Consider the following 21,007-nt stretch of genomic DNA (forward strand, 5'->3'; position numbering starts at 1 on the left):
CAGTCAAGAGTGACCTGTAACAGCAGTAGAGCAGCTGGGCAAAATCTTTATTCCTCCTTCTTTGAAGCACCACAGGAGAAGAAAACCTGCTAATCTCACGCCCAGGCTGCTGGCTCTCTTGTCAAGAGCACAGTATGGCAGGCTGGCAGCCAAGAGAGACACTACTAAGACAGATAGCACAGGCCGCTATTTGTTCTCTGATCAGCTAACAAACACCGGAACATCCATTTGTTGCAAGTGCTTATGACAGGACAGGAATACTGTGAGAGACCATAGCCACCCACCCACCTTCTGTCAAAAATCAATAAAGTACATCCTTTAAATAGCACTGTCAATCTTAACTGCTTACTTCGATTACTGCAGCAAGGAGTTTGTCTATTTAGCACTGTTCAACAGCCTCCACCTGGGTTAAGGAGGTCCCATGGTCTCTCTGTATCAGCCAAATGCACTTGTTCAGGCTCTCCAAGAAGCCAATGTTGCCCCCTGAACTGCAGGCTTGCAACACAAGCAGCTGGATTGTCATTTGTCATATCCACAGCTGACAGAGCAGAAAGTAGGACCAGAAATTTACCCTCAGAAATACTGTGAAGGGAGGCAGAAAGGAAGCAGCCCTTAAAACACATCAGCTATCAACATTGCAGAAGCTTTCCTCATTGATGAAAACTCTATCTTGGAAACTCTCCCCTGAGGAGTGGGACCAGGAATGAACAGTGAGAGGTGGATCTATCCCCCTCAGTTGTCCTCAATGCCAAAAACTGTTTAGGTGGTCACTCACTAACTCAGAGAGAATGGGGAGAAGAGTTAGAAGTGACAATCCTTTTGTTTTTTAGTGATTAGTTTATAATTAGACATTACACTTCCAAGGCAAAATTAACAATCATATTCCTACCACATCATGCCACCCATCATCTCCAGCACTCACACAGATCTTAACTCAGTTGGATCATACCCTTCTAACTCATGCCAAATTCTATCATGAAGCCCCTATCAAACTTCGGTGAAACAGAAAAAATAATCAGATAATTTTCATTAAAATACCTTGCACAGTGACTCCCTGCAGCAGCAGTTATCCTATGTTGGAGAGTCATAGTCTTAAAGTTCTCCTAAACAATACAGTCAACATTAGAGGCTACTTGGAAGAATGGGCAAGCACTAACCAGGACAGATACTTACTGATGCAATAAAAAAGGGGAAGCCTGTAACTATAGGACCAGTATAGCCAAAAGGATTGTCTCTGAATTAAATTTCCTAAGAGGTTTATCTGACTGGTGAACAATAAATTCAAATTAAGACCACTAAAATCAATATAATAATCACATTTTGTATCCCTGAGGAGCCATCAGGAGCCAATTGTGAGACTGCAAAAACCTCAGCTTCAATTAGAAGCTGTGATCTGAATACCTGCTATTGTGTTTCAGTGGTACAGTTTTCTGTAAGAAGAACTCAGAAAAGAGAAAGCCACATGCACAACAAAGACTTGCTGCATGAATTAAGGATGCAGTGTTAGCCTTTGCTACAAATTCCTTATTTTATATTCAACTTAGTTCTTTAGACTTTTGCCTAAGATAAGGGATGTACAAATAACAGTTGTGTTTGTTTGTCTAAGATAACATCTATAAATACATATTTGGGAAAAAAAAAAATCAGCTAATGAACAAGGTTCTTTCTGTGGAAGCAGGTTATTTCTGAAAGAGCTGCACTCTGTCTCCCTGTGTGCTGGGAAAGAACGGTCACCAGCATTCACCCTAACTTAGATTTTTGTCTCAGTTAATTAAAGTATTTTCTTTCTTGTTTTCTTTTGCACTGCCTGATAAGTACTTTGTGAATAACACTACATTCCCTTCAATATCAGTAGCAATTTTTTTAAATTTTTTTTTTTTAAGGATTACATCCTTTCTATTATTTCAAAACCAAATAAATAAATTAACTCATTGCACTGAGCCACTCTGAGACTACTCTAAATAAAATAATCTGGGATGTGTTTAAAAACAAATGTCTTCCTGCAGATTTTCTCCTCTTTTTTACTTTTTCTTTTACTCCCTTCCCCCTCCCCCCGGCCCCGCCTTGTCTTCATTACTCCTCACATCTATCTCCCAAAGATGCAACAACAGGATATTCAGAAAAACTGCTGCATACTGAGAATCCACAAGGCTTCTGAAGAGCCTTTCAGCCTACCATCTTTGATTGCCTCTACTGGGATTCGGCTTTCTTAAACTGCTTCCGAGGCTTGGAAAAGTAGTACGCATTAAAAATCCACAAAACACCACTTTAGGTAGTCAAGTACATCTTAACAAAGCTGTTCACAATCCTTCCTACAGCAGAGAATGTGGACAGTGTGCTCAATCTACCACTGATCTCTACAGGCACACAAAAAAATTTGTGAGAAGGGTGAAGGCAGCACCACACCACTCACTAAGAAGAAAATCCCAGTTACACATGATGTGACCTGACCAAAAAGACCATTATGAAATGCCCTCTGTATGCTCAATCAAAAAAGTATGTATTATTTACACATAAGATAATTATTTCAGTATTTAATCCTTTCTACTGTGAACTACAAGCAGCTATGTTTCATCAAGCTCGAATAATCATCTAAAACTTAATTTGCATGAAAGGATCAGTGAAAAATGACATGGTTAATATCAGGACATTTTATTTGTAAAGGGTAACCAGCACCCAATTACTGCATCCACATATGTAACTCTTTTACATTCCAAACCAAACCCAGTTTAGTCCTTTTTTGATTTCAGATAAGCTTTGAAGTATTCAGACATACGCAAGCCTTAAATCTCTGATACCGATTTATTTAACAAGCACCATCCTATCACTAGTTACCGCTCTTTATCTTGCCTGTGGTTTAAAATGCTAAAATGTTCATACATTACATGTCAGGAGTTTCTTGGACTACTTAGATCGTCTTTAGGAGTAGAAATTTGAACACGCAAACTGTGAATATGCAAACACTGTCCTCTCCCCCAGTTTTCCCCAAGAAGTTTACCAGGGCACAGAGCAAGTCTACTGCTTCCAAGATGAGCTCCTGATGGCCAATTCGTGTGACTCCAAGGTCTTCCAGCTCTTGATGAGTAATGCGTAGTAGCTGGTCACCACTAATCTTCTCTCTCTCAAAGTTCTTAATATATTGCTGCAGGCAATCATCAAGACCTGCAAAAACAGAATAGAAGAAGGGAGGACAAGTTAGCAACTTTTTATACTGCCATAGAAAATAAAACTGGGCTGGAACCAAAAATCAAGCCACTGGATGATACGTTCCCTACCTTTAAGAGAAACATTTCAACATTACAAAAAATTTAATGCTACCCAGAGAGAGAGCTATGGCAGCCACAGCTTTTCCACCTGTGGATGATACCAGCCACTCCTGAACCCTGAACACAGCCCTGAATTTTTGTAGTATACTGCACCATGAATGCCTGTCTGGCAGCCCCTAATAACAGATATGTTAGCAATGCCTCCATTACATCTCAGAGGGGAGGGAAGGGAAGAGGAGAGGAGAAGAGGGAGAAAGGGAAGGGAGAAAGACATGGTCCCTTCTCCAGGTACAGCATATCAACATGGAGCAAAGAGCACCGCAGAACATGAGATAATTCATCATCCATCCCTTCCCAATCAATCTTTGCCTAGGAGGGCCAGATCAGTATAGGGAAGCTCTGCAGCATATGCATCCTTGTGCTAAGGGGATAAGGAAAACTCTTGGGAACTTGGTGGTCCATCTAAAACTTGTGTCTGAATACCTTCCAATAGATCATCATGATTGATACCAAGTAGCAGGTTTTGACAAAAACCTGAATGCATTAATCTAGCAGCTTCTTGAGAGATATCACCTTTCTGATGGCTGTCTTCAAACAACCCCAGCCAGCACATATCTCTCTCTAATGCTGAAAAGACATCTGCACATTAGGTTGCAAGAAAGCGAGAACATTTTAACTTGCTAATCAAAACGTCTGAGAAATCTGAAGATACATTAAAAAGATTAGTCTAACTGGTGAGCCCCAGCTGACACATAAAAGCCACAGCTTGTAACATAAAGCTTCTCTGAAACTGGTTTTGTTGTATTTTTTGTTCTCTTTCACCCCCTTTAGGGTGTATCCACAGCTCCAAAGAGACTCATATGAGGAACACGTTGGTATTGCCTTCAGGGATACCCCAGTGCCAAGCCAGCCTGCCATTCCTGGCTCAGTCCTTGGGCAAGCGTCACTCACATTCCATCCCTGCTACATCCAACTGAATGGGCCCTGCACACATCAGTACAATCCTCACATGGCTTTCACTTCTAGAATTCACACTCCAAAACTAAACCATATACAAACACACTGTAAATCAAATACTCTAGGCCCAAGAATAGAGGAAACTCTCCTTAGCAGGCCCCCGGTTCCAGCAGCCTCTGACCATGACCTTCTAGAACCTACCACCCGATTTCCTGCCTCTGAAACAAAGCCACATAAAGGTCTAGGTTAATCAAGCATTTGGAGCCATGTCTTCCACTCATTTGTTTCCTTTTCTAATCAATCAATCACTCCAATCGGTCATAGACTCTATTACAGCTTATTAGCAGGGAACAAAATCGTGATTCAGGACAGATCACACATCACATCCTCCCACATGGCTCCCCGATGAGCTTGACTGGCTTGTGAGGAGCTAAAATTATTCTCTAATTCTCCAGTAAGGAAAATACAAATGGTTAAATTTTCAGTAAGAACAATGATCTACTAAAGCTTTTATTCTCCCAAGTTTCATCCCTCTACCTTAGGGGAAACCGCGTAATCAGAGCCACCAAGACTGATCCACCAAATGACCTGGTTGCCACACGTGTGCATGGAAAAGAAGACAAACACTCCCTAAAGTCAAAACAATACACCCTGATGCTTTGTGGAGGGCCTCACTGAATTTTTGATATTTTTTTCTTTTGTACTTAAATAACAAATACTCAGCCTTTGGCCTTAGAACTGCTTGTTAATCACAAGTAATGTTTCACTGTAGAACAACACAATACACACCTACTCAGTGTGCTGTACAAGGGGAAGATCTTAATTTCTCTTTTCTTAGACACCATTGCTTCAGAACATGCTGAAGGGCATGAATCCTGCATATTTCCAAAGCATTTCAATGGGAGCCTTCAAGTCACCCAAACACTGTGGTGTCTCTCTGAAGTTCTAGGCAATGCTCATCATTATTAGCAATCAGAAAAGCAGCAATAAAAATTAGGTTTTCTTTTCTGCACGATACCTGGAAAAGAGGCTATTTACCAAGTCAAACATCTAGAACTCAGATGTTAACATTTAAGTTAAAAAAGGAAATAATTTGTCCTTGAGTCTTCTTGAATCCACTTTATTTGTTCACACAGAGACACACGATACCATTATCTTGAATTTTCTGATGTAAGCCTCCTTGATTTATCCATATTTGCATCTATTTTCTCCAAAAGCCCTTCTTAGCCCAAGACTTCCATCTGGTATATTAATTGCATGAGCTGTTTTACAAGCACAGTCCTATGCATAATGGCATTAATTTTTTGAAATATATTGAATATTCTTGACAATACATGAAACACTTCATCTAAAAACATATTAAAAATAGGCCATAGATGTTTTTTCACTAAATGACTAAAAAAGAAGACAGTAAGTACTTGTAATATTCCTGAACTTAAGTCCCACTCTGTTTACACAGACTACTGAATGAGAATAATAACATTAAAATATTCAACGTCATCAGGTATCAAAAAAAATGAATTCCTAGCTAAGAGACTAGCAAAACAAATCCAGAATAAGACATGACAGATGCACTTAATAAACACTTACTGACAGTTAATTCTAAATAAAGCTGTTACTCTTCCTCTTCCTGCTATCTATGTATTTTTGTCATTCAGATGTAATATAGATGGATGCATATAGTTCATATAGGGTATGACAAAAATTTAAGACAGCAAAAATATTACTGACAATTGCTTGACTCACCAATTTCGTAAGAACCACAGCCATGAAAGAACAAAATAATTTAATCATAAATTGCATGACATTTTCAAAATACCTTGCCACAATTGCTTCCCGTCATCCCCTAAATAGAACATCCTTTTTGAAGTCATTTATTTCTGTCATTCTATTTCTTAAAAAAAAAAGAGCAGCAACTCTTTTTGTAAACAAAACTGTGTACAGATAGTAAATTAATAATAATAATAATAATAATACAAAAAGGCTGCCTGCATTCCTTGCCCACACCTTTTCAACCCAGAGCAAGGCAAACTGTGTGTCTGCCAGCAGCCCATCAGCCACTGCTGCATTCACATCAACAGGAGAGGAACTGCAGGAAACAGGCACTCGTGCCTCATAATGCCATTTAAGTTGGGACAGGACAAGATGTACCAAAATCCATCAGGTGCCTGGGGTTCACAGAGACACCCTGGAAGCTAACTGGGAAAGCACAGATTTCTTAAGAGCACTTTGTCTTTTACAATATTCCTGCAAGTCCAGCATCCACTCAACCTCAACATAGTAAAACATTTTTCTAGCTGGCACAGTCTGCTCCTCTTCTGCTCCACAATGCCCTCATATCAGAGGACGTCATACAATCCACATACCCAAGGAATCCCAGAAAATAACTCAGTTTGATGTACTAATCCCTGTTCCTGGCCACGGGTGTATTAAGTTTGCCAAGCATCTAGTAGTTCTGGATATTTCAAGAACAGTCATTTGTGTCTGAAAATCAGATTTGTTATTATGCTCTGGATACATAAGGCTCTATAGCAGGAGTGTCAAACTCAGTTTCACTGGGGACCACATCAGCCTCGTGGTTGCCTTCAAAGAGCCGAATGTAATTTTAAGACTATATAAATGTAACTACTCCTACATTTATACAGTCCCGTAGCCCACATGTTTTCCCCTGAGCTTATCAACCATGGAGTCTGGCAATGCTGTCCAGATCTCACCATACACTCATTACCAGGGCAGTTTGACTGGGGCCTAGAAGAGCATTTGAGATGCTAAGTTAATACATTGCACATCTTTGTCAGCTAGTATACCCCTGAGGTCTTATGTACACAGATGGACTGTTCTGTGCATTAACAGAAAAGGAAACAACTATTTTCATTACATTTAAAGCAAGTTCTACCTCATCTGTGGGACTGTTTAGTCCCACAACAAAGCACAAAACAATAGCAAAAGTAAAGAAAGCTCCCCCAAAAGAAACCGCTCAAGAGATTCAGTGCTTTTAACATTAAAAAATTTCTCTAGAAAAGTTTCTCTTGCAAGTAGAACATATTAGAGCTGGTTTCCTTCCCTGCTCTGTCATTGTGTTCTGCCTTGTGTGAGCCAAGTCGGAGTTCATCAAATCATTAACAATTTTTAATGGCTTACTGATGTGAAATGGGGCCGATTTCTGTGCAGAGAATTCCTTTTATTACAATGGCACAGTAGAAACTGATCAAGAACTGTTTCATTTTGTTTTTTCACTCACACGGTTTTCTTGAATAAGATTGCAAGATGCACTGCTATCCTCCAGGGAAATCTTCCACACTTGCAATCTTCCTAACTAATAACACAATTGCACACTTCATGATCTCTCTGAGGTATTATCTTATTTTCATGTACATAACAGGTTTTCTTTTGAAACAACCAAACCAACAAACTACCCTGTAATTCAGTGTCAGAAAAGGTTATGCACATCTGTGGTAATTCAGACTCAGATGACACTCTCCATGAAATACATTCTCTGGTTCTGATCCCACAGTCTGCTCCCTTCCTGCAAGCAGTTTGGTCTGTCCTCCCTCCTCAAAGAGATCAGAAAGTATTAAGATAGACTATATTTTCCTACAGCTAGATCTGAACTCAAATTTGTAACCAGCTGTTCCGATATACAAGAGAAGACACAGCTCTAAAAATAGAGGCAACTAGGTAGAATATTCTTACCCAAATTGATGGCAAAGGAATTTTTCCTTAAGACTAGAAAATCTCATGTCCTTACGAGCCTTTTTTTCAGTTTGGGTTAAGAGAAAGATAATGAACACTACAGGTTTAACTATCACACCTGAAACTTTTTTATGCTCCCCTATTAAATAAGGGCAAGGATGCACCCTGACAACTTCCCTTGTCAAGCCAGTCTTCTGTAAACTGAAAAGTAATAACTTACAGAAAATAATGGAATCATTTTGCACAGGAGAAAAAGACACACAGGTTTCTTTAAAAAAAATAAATAAAAAAATTACAGGTTTGGGGCTTTTCTTTTTCTTTAAATATAAGGCAAACAAATTAATCTGTCAATCTGGACAGAAGTAGTATGCTCTATCTGACCTCCATCAGTTGTATGCCTTAACAAACACAAATTCAGTCAATGGACTGTAGCACAGAATTTAACAAGTCATTAAAAAAAAGTTTAAACTAGAGTTTAATAAAAGCTAGACATTTGTGTAGCACTGTTCAGTGCCTTTTCAGGTTGTAAACTATTATTTGCTATATTTTTACCCAAACTAACATGATGGCAAGAACCACTAAAACACGAGATATTCAGAAAAATACCATGGTTGCTTTTTTCACTACTCACTATTAAATATGCGTTAAATTTAAGCCAACTATTCTTAAGAAATGATCACCCTAGAAAGTGAATGTAGGTCCACTTATGCCACACACTATACTTCAAACTTGAATGTTCAGCTGAGTTCCTGAAAACTTAGAACACTGTGCTATGAATTACGCATTCACACACAGGCTTTATTTATCCGGGGCTGGTAGGCTACTAGCCTATTTGCTTCAATTATAAAAAATGCAAGCTTTCCTTACATCAAAGAGCAAAACAATCAGCCAGGAAACTTCTCCCTCTCTTTGACCTCAACCAGAGGGCTGCTCCCAGGCAGAGGCAGCCCAGGGCTGGCAATTCTCCCCACCACAGCAGCTCCTGTTTGGGGTACACGCTCAGCTTTCACACTAGGAGAACTAGAGCACAAGAGATGAGACTAGGAAAGTCCACAGTCTGACTGTGGGAGATAGGCATTTGGAAATTCTCCATGTCCCTCAGTATGGATGTCACCACAGAAACCGGGAGCAAGCCAAGCCAGCTGCTCCCCCACCTGAGAGGCAAAGATAATTCTCCTTTGCCCACATAAGGGATGCGCACGTAAAGGATGCTCACTGCTTCAGGGACTTCGGCACCTCCTGGGCTTCATATGTGACAAACAGATGTCACAGTTATCAGTGCCAATAGACAGAGCAAAGAACAGAATGTTTTAAGTGGATAGCAAGTGCCTACCGTGGATGGTACAGACGCAAAAAAGTAATGCCCCATCCCAGGGGAGCGCTGCAGGTAGGACAGCCAAAGAAACACCTGAAGCAGCTTTTATTACAGATTGGGTAAAAATTACAATATTTTTTAAAGTTAAAAAATTTTTAATTGCTGGAACCAGATTTATGAATGGGTACAGGATTAATTAACCTGTAAAATCCTACATTTTTAGGCAATGAAAGAGAAACACAATGCATTAAAAAATCCACTAGATATATACTACTACTTCAAAAAAAGCATATTAAGTTTGTAGAATGAAGAACTTGAAGGACAGATGATGAGACCATGAGAAACAGCAACGTAATCTGAACTCAGCCCCTCCTGAAGGTATTATAAATGCTGAGACCCTGGTTACTATACCAGAGTGTACATCACTGGGGTAAATGAGGAAAGTATCACACTGGGCTCCTGAAGAGATGTGCAAAATGAAGAACTGAAGAACTGAAATAAACTGAAATAAAAGTATATTTTAGACGTTGCGTGTTGCTCTGTTCTTTTTAAGGTCCTCACCAGGAGAAGGGCCTGTGCTCAGTTAAAGAAAAAACCACCAGGGAATTAGGAGATGCTATAATATCATTCTGGGTGAGAATGTGGGAGTCAAAGGGTGTATTTTTAACAGCAGTGGGTTGAAACAGCAGTTTGAGATGAAAGAAGTACTGTCTCAAGTCTACAAATTCTGTAATTAAAAATAAAATTTTGTTCAAGGAATCTAACTTCTAAGTGTCTGCTGTTTCTGTGTCTACAGATACATTCTCTTTTCACAATCATCAACTCTCATGAGACCTTGATATATGAACTGTATGACCATGTTGGCAATAAATGGCAATTTTGTTCATCAGAAAATTGCAGAAAGATCAAGACTGAGTGGATCATACATAGCTCGTCAGCAGCTCTACTTTATAAAGAATTTCACATGGACCAACTTTTAAAAGGGTTTTCTTGAAAAAAGAAAATGAAATTTTAAAGAAAAGACAGACTGAAAGTGTACACGTAGACTAACTACAAGCATGATTTAAAGATACAGAGGACTGAACTGGGTGCAGTGTCTAATAGAACATACTTTTAATAAAATCAGTCCTTGCTCATAGACTACTTATAATCAGGGCTTATTATGGCAAGTTAGACTTTTTAATTACAAGAACAATATTCAAAGTGTTCTGTTTAGCTGTTGATAAACATAATCATTCATATTTTTCTCAGTGCTTTTTGTTTCCATTATGCCCATCTGTACAGCAAAGCCAAATCTTTATACAAGTACATACTAGTTTTGCAAAGTATTTGAAATCTTAAAACATAGATAACACTGCAAGAGTGAGTGCCGAGCACTGTTTCTACGAAATTCAAGGATTAGTACCACTGATTATCAATATTGTTCTCAATGTAAGAGGTTATAATTATTGTTATATTTAGGACTCTTATTATTGGATTACAATGACCACATTGTTCAACTACAGCTGTGGCCTTTGCACACGAGAAATGCTGAAGTGTGCTGAAAAGTTAGTGTGGCTGATAATGGCAGCAGGAAGCTCTTTGCTAGTGGAAGGGAGAGGAGCCAAACAACCCACAGCATCATTAAATATCAGCAAACCCTCACATGAAGCTAATCAAAGGAATGCATTCATTCACTCTTGATAAACACTACTACTGCAAACTGCAGGGACCTAGGGCAGTCACAATGGGGATGGGATGAGAAAGTATGCATTCATTCTCATAATTCAATCTATAAAATGACAGATTTTAAGCTCAGGGTTAGAAGTTCAGCACAATTTGGGAGGCATCTAGAGATACACTAAAACTATCCATCCTGTAATATTTGGGGGGTTTTTGTTTGTTTGCTGGGTTTTTTTGTTTGGTTGGTTGGTTGTTTTGGGTTTTTTGTTGTTGTTGTTGTTTTTTCCCTCCAAAAGAATCCTACTTGTATTCCGAACAAAGAACTGACGGGGTAATGGGATGAGGATGTTGGTTAAATATCATATTCTACCGAAACCAGAAGTTCACCAATAAGTTGTCCAAGCATTATAAAGATTAATAGACTATAAATACTGAATTAAATACTCCTCTAAAATCTCCAAGAGGAAATCCCATTATTGTCTCCTTTTTTTCCTACATAAATCTATGCTGTCATTATTATTGATGCAGCTTTGAGGACAAAGAACGTACCACAAAGCTTTGCAAAAACACAAGAGGAAGAAGTGGCATTGTTATGATACACAAGGATCCAGACAGTCTAGTCTTATTCAGGGTCTCAGGATGCTAGAGTCTGTACAGAGTAATATACAAGGAGACGTGGTCCTGACCCTCTCTTCCTCCATGAAACTCAAGCTGGCTAGCTAATGAAGGCAGACCCTATAACAGCTACTTTTATTTCTACTCCATTTCGCTTTGCCGTTTTCACACTCACATAGTCACTCTCCCATTTTTCACATGTACTCCAGTCTGCAGAATAACTCAAGAGAGGGAAGTCTTGTGTCCAATCAATAGTCAACTTCTTCCTCAAGGTACCACATTTCTGCTCCAACTACAACATGTAAATTAGAATACATTGCAGCTATCTTGGCATATAGGCATTTTTTAATCAACATTATAAAATTAGGGTTCTAAATACCATTAATCAACATCTATTTGATTTCTGTTTCATTGGTTTGGTTTTTTTTTTAAACTTCAAACATTAAAATTTTTCTCCTTTAAAATGATTCCTTGTACAACATCTGTCTGCATCACTAGCACTGTAGGGATTTGATGCTTCCTAAGAACTTGCTACCATATATTAGACTAGAAGGAGTAACTTTATGTTTTAGGGGGAGCCAATTAGGAATAAAGCAATTTATTAACACAACAAAAAGTTTTTCTCAGCAGTGTCCTTCTGACTTCAGAGTTTTTAGAGGTTTATGCTAGTGCAAAGCAACTTTACAAGATTAAAAGGCATTTTATCATGAAACATACGAGATTAAAACTCAGCTTATCACCCAATATATTACATTGCGGTGCCTGCAAACAAAAAGGCCACACCACTGGTTTACATGGGGAGAGCAACTGTCCATCCAACAACAGCATATGGCTCCTATCACTTCTAAAACAGATCTCTCAAGGAAGCAGCAAACACTAACAACATTAAAATAGGCTGAAGTGAGTACCACCAGGTTCAGGTGCACCACCAATGTGACAATGCCAGAGCTGGAAAGGGCTGGCAAGGGCACAGCGCGCCCAAGGTAAAGCAGACCTCCATCTGTCCCAACCCTGGGGCCACAGCTGCATATCTCCCACCCCAACTGCGCTGGCGCACAGCCTCTGCCCACCGAACAATTTTGCACCGCACAGCAATGACAAACTGCCACATTCCCAAATATGACTGTCAGCAATGAAATGCAACCACCATATTCCCTAAGGATGGGAGGGTTTTCCTAAATAGGTGTGGTATTGGGTTCTTCAACAGTTCAGAAGAGCCTATAAGGCTGAAACACCCCCTCAGGACTTAAGATATGGAAGTCTTTATTTTCCATCACTTTTTGCCATCTCCCATGATTATTTGCAGCTGTGCTTCACACTAGCACATATAACTATAGGAAGCGCAAAGCCATCAGTGTCCAAGCCTACAGCAGGCAGGCAGGAAGGAAAGTTTCTTCAAACTCTGAGTGAACTCCCATTCATTCTTCCTTCTCCCAACGCCCATGCAATTCCCAGGCTTGGAGCTCTCTTTAGCAGAAGCTCACACAATTCAGCACAGTGTGAGATTTGGGATGGTTTTAGGGTTGTGGGTAGAAAAAGCTGTAGATTCCCCTCCACGTGACAAAGAAACATCTGTAACTTAAAAATCACTGGGCAAATACTTTGATATGTGTAGGAGTGTCTTGAAGAAAAAAGGGAAAGCCATACTCCTAATATTCATCACTTCACATACAGTGTCTCAGTAACCACTCCACCCCTCTGCAATATAGAAATGAATCACATATTAAAAGGGAAAAAAACAAGTAGAATACGTAAGACAGTCAGAAGATGTTTATGTAAGCCAAGCACACCCCTGACATTAACCAAGTAAGTAAATAAGTACTGGTTGTTCTTTCAAATGCCTTCCCATGTTTGCATTTTTACAGCGTGCTCCAGAGAAGCCACATTAAACACACTGTTGTTGTCACAAGAAGGGACCTCCTCTTCTCTCTCCCTCAAATGGGCTGATACATGCTATTACACAAAATAGTCAAATAAGCTCTGCCACAGACTTTATTATAGTTCTTCACCACCAAAACCAGCTTTGCTGCCAAGAATTTATTATGTCAGAAGGCATCCTTTTGGAGTAAGCTGGAACATCACATCCCTGGAAAAATAATACAACATTTGTTGAAGCTTTCCTTTACTTCAGTACTTCACACTGTCCCTCACTACTGGAGAAATCTGTTAATGGTTCAAATGAGGCTTCAAGGTTTATTTGGCAATGCCATCACACAGGGTATGTGGATTTCATGCAGCCCAGCAGTGTGGTTAAAAACAATGCATTCTATTTTACAGCACAAGCAGTTCCTCACTTTTGCCACACTTACGCTCAAGCTCTCTCTGGAGCAGCAGTAGACAAGACACTAGCTTTGGCTGGGAGTGCTTATACGATGACTTCCACCCGTGCCCCAAATTTTTCTTCCTTCCCCTACACTTCATTTGCCTTCTAATGCCAGCAAAATCATCCTGTGTTCACTGGCTCTACCTGTCTTCTCTCAGGAAGGATTTCAGAATTAAGCCAGAATCCTGAGGATATCACCTGTAACTGAACAGAGTATGTTGAAATAACTGCCTACAGTCCTACAAGTACAGCTCTATTACATTATTATACACACAGATCCTATGTATCTTAAGTTGAAAACACTCCCGTTTTAAGCTTCTTGTCTAAGACAATCTGCTTCAAACTATATTCAAAGTAGAAAGCTTTACATAAAAGTATGTGCAAGTACAACTTTACATGCCTGCTCTTCCCCACTCTCCCTCTCGCTCATTAAAGGAGAAGAACACATTCCATAATCTACAATATGAACCATAAGGCTGTAAAGTGTGAGTGTAACCCACACAACTGGATCATGGCAAAATACATTCATGAGTTGTTTTTATTTTCTTTGGCAATATACTTTTAAAAATAATGTTATCAGCCCTGCATACGTCATAAACAAATAAAAATTTTAAAAAATGCTGAAGTGACAATCTAAGTTACAGTTTAGCTAGTTTCTCATTTTGTATAATCACTTGCTCATACAATTTATCCATATGAGCAAAGAGCAGTAACTAGGAATTAGACCCTTCAAAGACTGAATTAATCTACACTGACATATTAGTCGCTTTCAAGTCTCGTCAATGTTATATCCCCAGGAAAGAGAAATGAATGTTCACATGGAAAGTAATGTGTGCACACATCAGACAAAATTAATAACAAGTTGTTTTTTAACTGTTAACTGCATAGTACTAAACTGATAGTATGAAACCTGTTCCTGAAGCTCTTTCCCAAGGAGAGGATGAGGTACTTCATTAAATACTGGTGTTATACACTATATACATTTGTGCAGAATGCTGCAGTTTGGTGCTACTAGCATTTTATAATGCACACATATACATGCATTTACTTAATCAATTCAGAGGCCTCATGCCCACAAACCCAAAAAAAAAGCTGAAATCCCCACACTTTGCCACTGTTGCAGGCAACACTGAGAACCACCTAGGGGGAGGCGGAAGATGCGCACTGCATTCATCCTTCCAAGCAACTCATGTAGAAAGAGGCCAAAAACATCACAGAAAACACAGGGTCAGTGAGAGCTCTACTTGTGTGGAGCCCTCCAGAAGGCAGCACAAGGGGAAGTGATGCTCTCCTGCATTTTGCTTAGCCATACCTACAAACAGCCTTGCCTCAAGCCACATGGAAGGCATGGCAAACTAAACCAGAGCTAAAATTTAACCAAGTCTGCAGTTCACCAGACTCTAGCAAACATAGCTTATCAGATGAAAGGAAAAAAGCATATTGAATTTTACCACTGAATTAATTTTGAGTTTGGGTTTCCTTTGTGTGATCTTCACCCTTAAATTCTGCAATATCCCCGTCTGGTACAACTAAATACTTGTATCAGTCAGTGTGGGATAAGTATCCCAATTATTCCTGCCCATTTCCACAAGCTATCACCAGGAGGTAAAAGCTGCTTAACACTTTATGAGCTAGCTGTATACAGCCAACTGTAGTATACTTCTTGGTCTCGCTCCATTATATCTTGACCACTTAAGTATTGTTTACTTTATATTGAAAAGTTTTGGAGAATGTGTATCAGTATAAAAATACTATTTCGTTAGCATCTCATCCAGACCTAATCAAAAGCCGGAATAAAAGACCAAAACCAAAATGTACAAGAGCATATTTGAATTTTCACTCTGCAGAGTTTAACTGCAGACTTGTTATATGTACTAATTTTCTTACTGTATAAGAGATTCCTTATTCCATATTTATTCTTAAAATTGCACCTGAAACATAACATTAGATACCATTTCAAGTAGCTGTAAAACCCGAATGAATTAATCATAATTGTTATTTTGATCAAAGTAATTCTGGCTGACTTTGCATGCCTTCCTCCTTGTCACTAAAGACTGAAGGAAAAGACCATCCCTAACCTGCCACAGACTCCTTTGGTCTCATTAAAAATAAACTTTCTGAACTTGAATGAGACTTAAAGAGTGGGTTTTTGAAAAGACAGATGACATCTTTATTTCCCAGTGCCTGCTCTAAGGTATCAAACGCATCCTTTCCACCATCATTTCCAAATGCCAACCAGTCTGTTAAACACATACGTATCAGCTGTGTTCTGATCTTCTACTGCATCACATGCATCTTAGTGCGTATGTATTATTTCAGCTTCCTGTTAAGAAACAGTAATACCTTAATGCTATTCAGTTCTTTTAGAATGTCTTTGTTAACTTGAACTATTTTAGAAATGACAGGGCTTTTAAAAATAAAGCATGCATGAAGTCAAGCACTGGTAGATAGGGAATAGCAATTCTAACATCTATAAATATAAGGTGAAATTCCCCTCCTCATGACAGGTTCTGCTCTGCTAAAGTCCCCTTCAGAGCTGGTCCTCTGCATAATGGCCAGTTTCACAAGTGTAATAGAGAGAAAAGTGCAAAATGGAATAAATTTCTGAAGCTTTAATATTCATAGTTCAGTATTAAAATTTCAACAAGATGTTGGTATATTTTTGAAAATTAAAATAACAATATAACAATATAGGACGTGTTGATTTCTGGGACAGTACTTTTTAACAAGAAATGAACACTAAATCTTAGAGGGAAAATTACGATCAGGAGGAGATTCTAGAGACTTTTGACCAGAGTGGTTTTGCAGCACTCTGCTCCATCACCTCTGTCAGCCCATCCTGCAGCCAGATAACATGACTCCTCCTTGAAGATCACTGTTCTGCCAAGCTGCCTTAGGTGCCTTCAGCTGAAACTGCAGCATTCCCATCTGCAGCCCACTGCCACAAAAGAGAAGTACTACCCATTTCCGCACAGCGGCAAGAATTTAATCACAACACCTGAGCACCAGTGATGCAATCCTTAATAAACAAAAGCCTGTAACAAGGCTTAAAATATCCTGCCATCATATTGTGCCCATAAGACTATGTGGTCAACTTGTGGTTACAGTCAGATAAGAAAATCTTAATGACAGGCAAAACTTCAGCAAGAAGCCTGACAGCTGTCTCAGCAGATGGGCTGGGAAATCTTGTTAGGATTCCCACTTGGAGAACCCATCTTACCACCAAGCTAGAGGCTGCTTAAAGGACAGGTAAGCTTTACTCGTATCAATATCACTCTTATTTATTCCTTTCCCAGCACCACCACCAGCAAAAATTTCCCTCAGCACATCTGTTACTTTACCAGCCCAACCCACTCCCTCTCTTCATCCCCTCATTTTCTTTGCACCATTTTTCATCCTCCTCTCTGTCCCTGCAGGGCTCCGTGGTCAGCATCTCCTGCAGCAGGCAGCTTTGCTAAGTGGCAGAAGCTGTACAGCAGACTGACAAGAGCCTAAATGATTTAGTTGCTGCACGAGAGCTGCTGCTAACATCAGCAAAGCCACCCAGAAAGAGCATTACTGTAATAGTTCCACCTTACTGCTGTCACTTGGAAAAATCTGTGACTAGCAATAAAGGTATCTAAGTCATGCTCCAAATATCAGGCTGGCAACATCATGATGCACCAGAGCCCAAAGGAAAATTATGTTTCTTCTACATAAAAACTCAAACTCTGAGCATCTTGTAGGGATCCTCCCTCCTATCAGGAAAACTGCATCTTCATCATTTGCAGAGAGAATTTTATTATAACTTATTCTACATTGCAAGCCAGTTGTTGGCAGACAGAGCAGTGCTTTGACTTCCAAGCATGCAACAAGAGTTCCTATTAATGAAACACTTTTAACCCACACAGTTCAGGTAGGGAGCAATTTGCTAACATGGGTCTCAAAGTCTGTGCATCACATTTAGTGTCGGGCCCATCTTCTGCAACACAACTTGACACTTCAGTCATATATTAAGCTCTAAAGCATCTGTTCCATAATGAACTGTTACATGCTTGCCAAGAACCTAAACACTGCCTTTTGGATGTGTATTGCTAAGTTGCAGGCCATAATTTAATACTCATCTGACATTGACGGTGACCCAACATTTAATGGAGCTTAATGCTCTTCTGATGCCACTGATTAAATTATTGCTCAGTAGTCCAGTTTCATAGTCTACAATTTGCAAGGAAGCAAGACAGATATACAGGCACTGTCTCCTCTCACATCAGTGAATCAGTTCACTGGCAGGAAAAGGTTCCTTAATTGAAGTTATAGGTAAGTACACTACAGTGCATCATTCGTCAATACAGATTTTTGTTCAGATGCTTTAAGCCAATTATATTGTTATGAAAAAGCAAAGCATGAATTACTCCCAAATGCAAGAGGAAAATATGGGTAAAAGCCTTGACCCAGCATGTACAATGACTTCATAACATCCTGAGCACTGTCCAGGAAACTCAGTCCCCTGGCCAACAGGAGTTTCTATTCATTTTCCCCCCACAAGGTTGTTTAACAGTTTGGTCACTGCTTAGACACAGCTGTGCAAACAATCTTTCAATGTTTGGCCTGATGCTATTGAACTCCATCCCAAAATGTCTCTCTCCTCCTTTCTGAACATAGGATGAAGAAAGCTAATTTGGACGCAGAGGATTAGATGCCTTCACAGCCCAATTTAAATCCTTAGATGCTAACATTTTTGAGTTTTGAAAGAATTTTACTAAGTAAATTAGCAAGTTTAAACTTATAGCTAAGACAGTTGGTAGCAACAGTACTTTCTAAATCACCTCGAGAGGGCCTGTTCCCATCTGGAGGAAAAAAATGCCCCGTGAATGTCCAAATGTTTAAAACTACTAAAAGCAACTAAACAAAAGCAAAGAGAAAGTGATGTTTCAAAAAAATACCTTGGAGGAGAACTAGAAAAAGTTTTTGAGGGCACAGACATAAAAAACAACAACTCTGTCTTTTTAGATGCCCAGAAAAATAAACCTTTCATCTCAGAAAAAAAGCAGAAGAGTGTCAGTACACAAGTGCTTTTGCAGGATTATTCATTATTACATTATTTTCACAGCTATCAGCAACTCAAACCTATACCACCCTCAGTAAAGGAACTAAGGACTAACTACATGCAAATAGAATGCTAGATGCTAGCACGCATGCAACATTAATGCTGCAGAAATAAAAAGGGTCAACATCAGAAAATTCCCAGAGTAAGGTCTCCAAGATATATGCACCTCAGCTACACTGTAGTTCTCAAATATGGGCCTCATTCCGGAGACCATCCAAGATTTAGCTTCAAGCCTGTGAATACTCACACCAAAACTAGAGCAGATCACACTAGTGCTTTATGTAAGTATGAGCTAGTGCATCCTGTTAGGTGATGAAACTTTAGTCCTTGCAGAAAGTTGCAGAGTTACTCATGTCTTTTCAGCTGTTAGCAGGCGGAGACTAAATAACTTAATTGAAATTATGGAAGGTATAAACATCAGACCTAAGTATGCCCTTTACAGTGTCTCAGAAATTAATGTCATTACCTTAGACTATTATGAAAATATCAAAAGCATCAGCATTTGGAGATATTAAAAAAAAGCTTTCCCATTAAACACACATTATTAGCCAGTGTTAATACGTGTACTATGTTCCAAAATGAATTTTAATACAGTTTTATAGAACCATAAGGCAAACCAACTTCTTCCTTTTTGGTTTTTATCCAGAAATGCTTTAATACTGTTAAAATAACTTGATTCCCATTTGTTCTGAATTTGGTCTTCAAGATTTTTTCATGTTATGTATTAGAAAAAAAAAAACAAACCACAACACGATAAATCAGTGTTTTGAACATGCAATAGCTGTTAATTAAATTTGAAGCAGTTAATCTCTGTGTAGAATCTCAAACCTAACACACTGCCCATATGAAGAAGATCTCCAGCTCAAACATTGAACTGAAATCTCAAGAAGCAGGGTCCTGGATGACTCTTTGGGAGGTGCTTGTAACATCTTATGGTTTCTGAGACCTTAAGATACTTTGTCAAGGATAAACGTATTTTTAGGATTCTACCAGCTGTAAAGTATGTAGAATACTTCTTCCCTTTTTTAAAGAAATATTTTCTGCATTGTCAAGCCCATAAAAATGTATTTAGTTCTAGTAATAACTGACCTTTTTTAATTTGCATCTTACTCTTCAATTTCACCTTTCCACTGCTTACCACCAAGGTTATAGCAGCCTCCCAGTACCTAAAGGGGACGTACAAGAAAGCTTAAGAGGGACTGTTTACAAGGGGGTGTAGTGACAGGGCAAGGATTAATTGCTTTAAACTGAAAGGAGGTTCATTTAGATTAGATATAAGGGAGACATTCTTCACCATGAGCATGACAAGGCACCAGAACAGGATGCCCAGACAAGATGTGGATGACCTATCCCTGGAAGTGTTCAAGGCTTTGAGCAACGTGGTCTAGTTGAAAGTGTCCTCATCCACGGCAGGGGTGGTTGGAACTAGGTCATCTTTAAGATCCTGTCCAACCCAAGCCATTCTACAATTCTATAAGGCTACACTTCAACCAGGCCTTCAGAGAGGTGGCTTGTTTGTTTGGTTTTTTTCCCTTGCTATAGGAAAGAAGCTAAGCTCCAGAAAGAAGGAGAAGATTTTCTTCTGCAAACCCAACACTCATCACTCAGTAACCTCTAAATGACAATAGGAAAATTTACCCCACTGGCATGCAGGAAAAACCTAACAAGGTATTGTTTTCTTGCACTTGATTTTCACAGTTATATCTGAAAGAAAACTTTACCACATTCAGCATCTACAGGAAACAAACAAACAAGCAAAAAAAAAAATCTCTTTTCCTGCACCTCAGATTTTCCTTTGACTGCAGCAGTCATCACCTGCTCTCCACTGTCTTTCTCCAGCAGTGCATGAGGAATGAAGAAAGTGTGTCTCAGCCCAGTTTCAACTCATCAGCACAAGCTGGAACAATAACCACAACAGTCACCTTTCTCTCATCCCTAATTCCCACACACAAACTCACTGCTATTCCTCCCCCACCCCTGCCTTGCAGCAGAGGTACTTTGGGTCCCCCACCATGTCCATTACAGCTGGGGAAGGCTTCGGTGTGACCACGCCTTATCTCTACCCAAAACCTGTCTGACCTCGGCTCAGA

The 21,007-nt window shown here is 39.4% G+C and overlaps 1 protein-coding gene across 6 annotated transcripts in view; it reads right to left on the reverse strand.

Annotated features, from left to right (window-relative positions):
- CNKSR2 (connector enhancer of kinase suppressor of Ras 2) overlaps window positions 1-21,007 on the reverse strand; it is a 218,212-nt gene that overhangs the window by 178,726 nt on the left and 18,479 nt on the right. For all 6 annotated transcript variants that reach the window (XM_065071354.1, XM_065071347.1, XM_065071335.1 and 3 more), the window contains exon 2: window positions 2,999-3,162. In XM_065071354.1, coding sequence (XP_064927426.1) covers window positions 2,999-3,162 — 164 coding nt within the window. The remainder of the gene's footprint in view (window positions 1-2,998; window positions 3,163-21,007) is intronic.

This window comes from Columba livia, chromosome 1 (assembly GCF_036013475.1).
Source record: "Columba livia isolate bColLiv1 breed racing homer chromosome 1, bColLiv1.pat.W.v2, whole genome shotgun sequence".
Classification (NCBI taxonomy): domain Eukaryota; kingdom Metazoa; phylum Chordata; class Aves; order Columbiformes; family Columbidae; genus Columba; species Columba livia.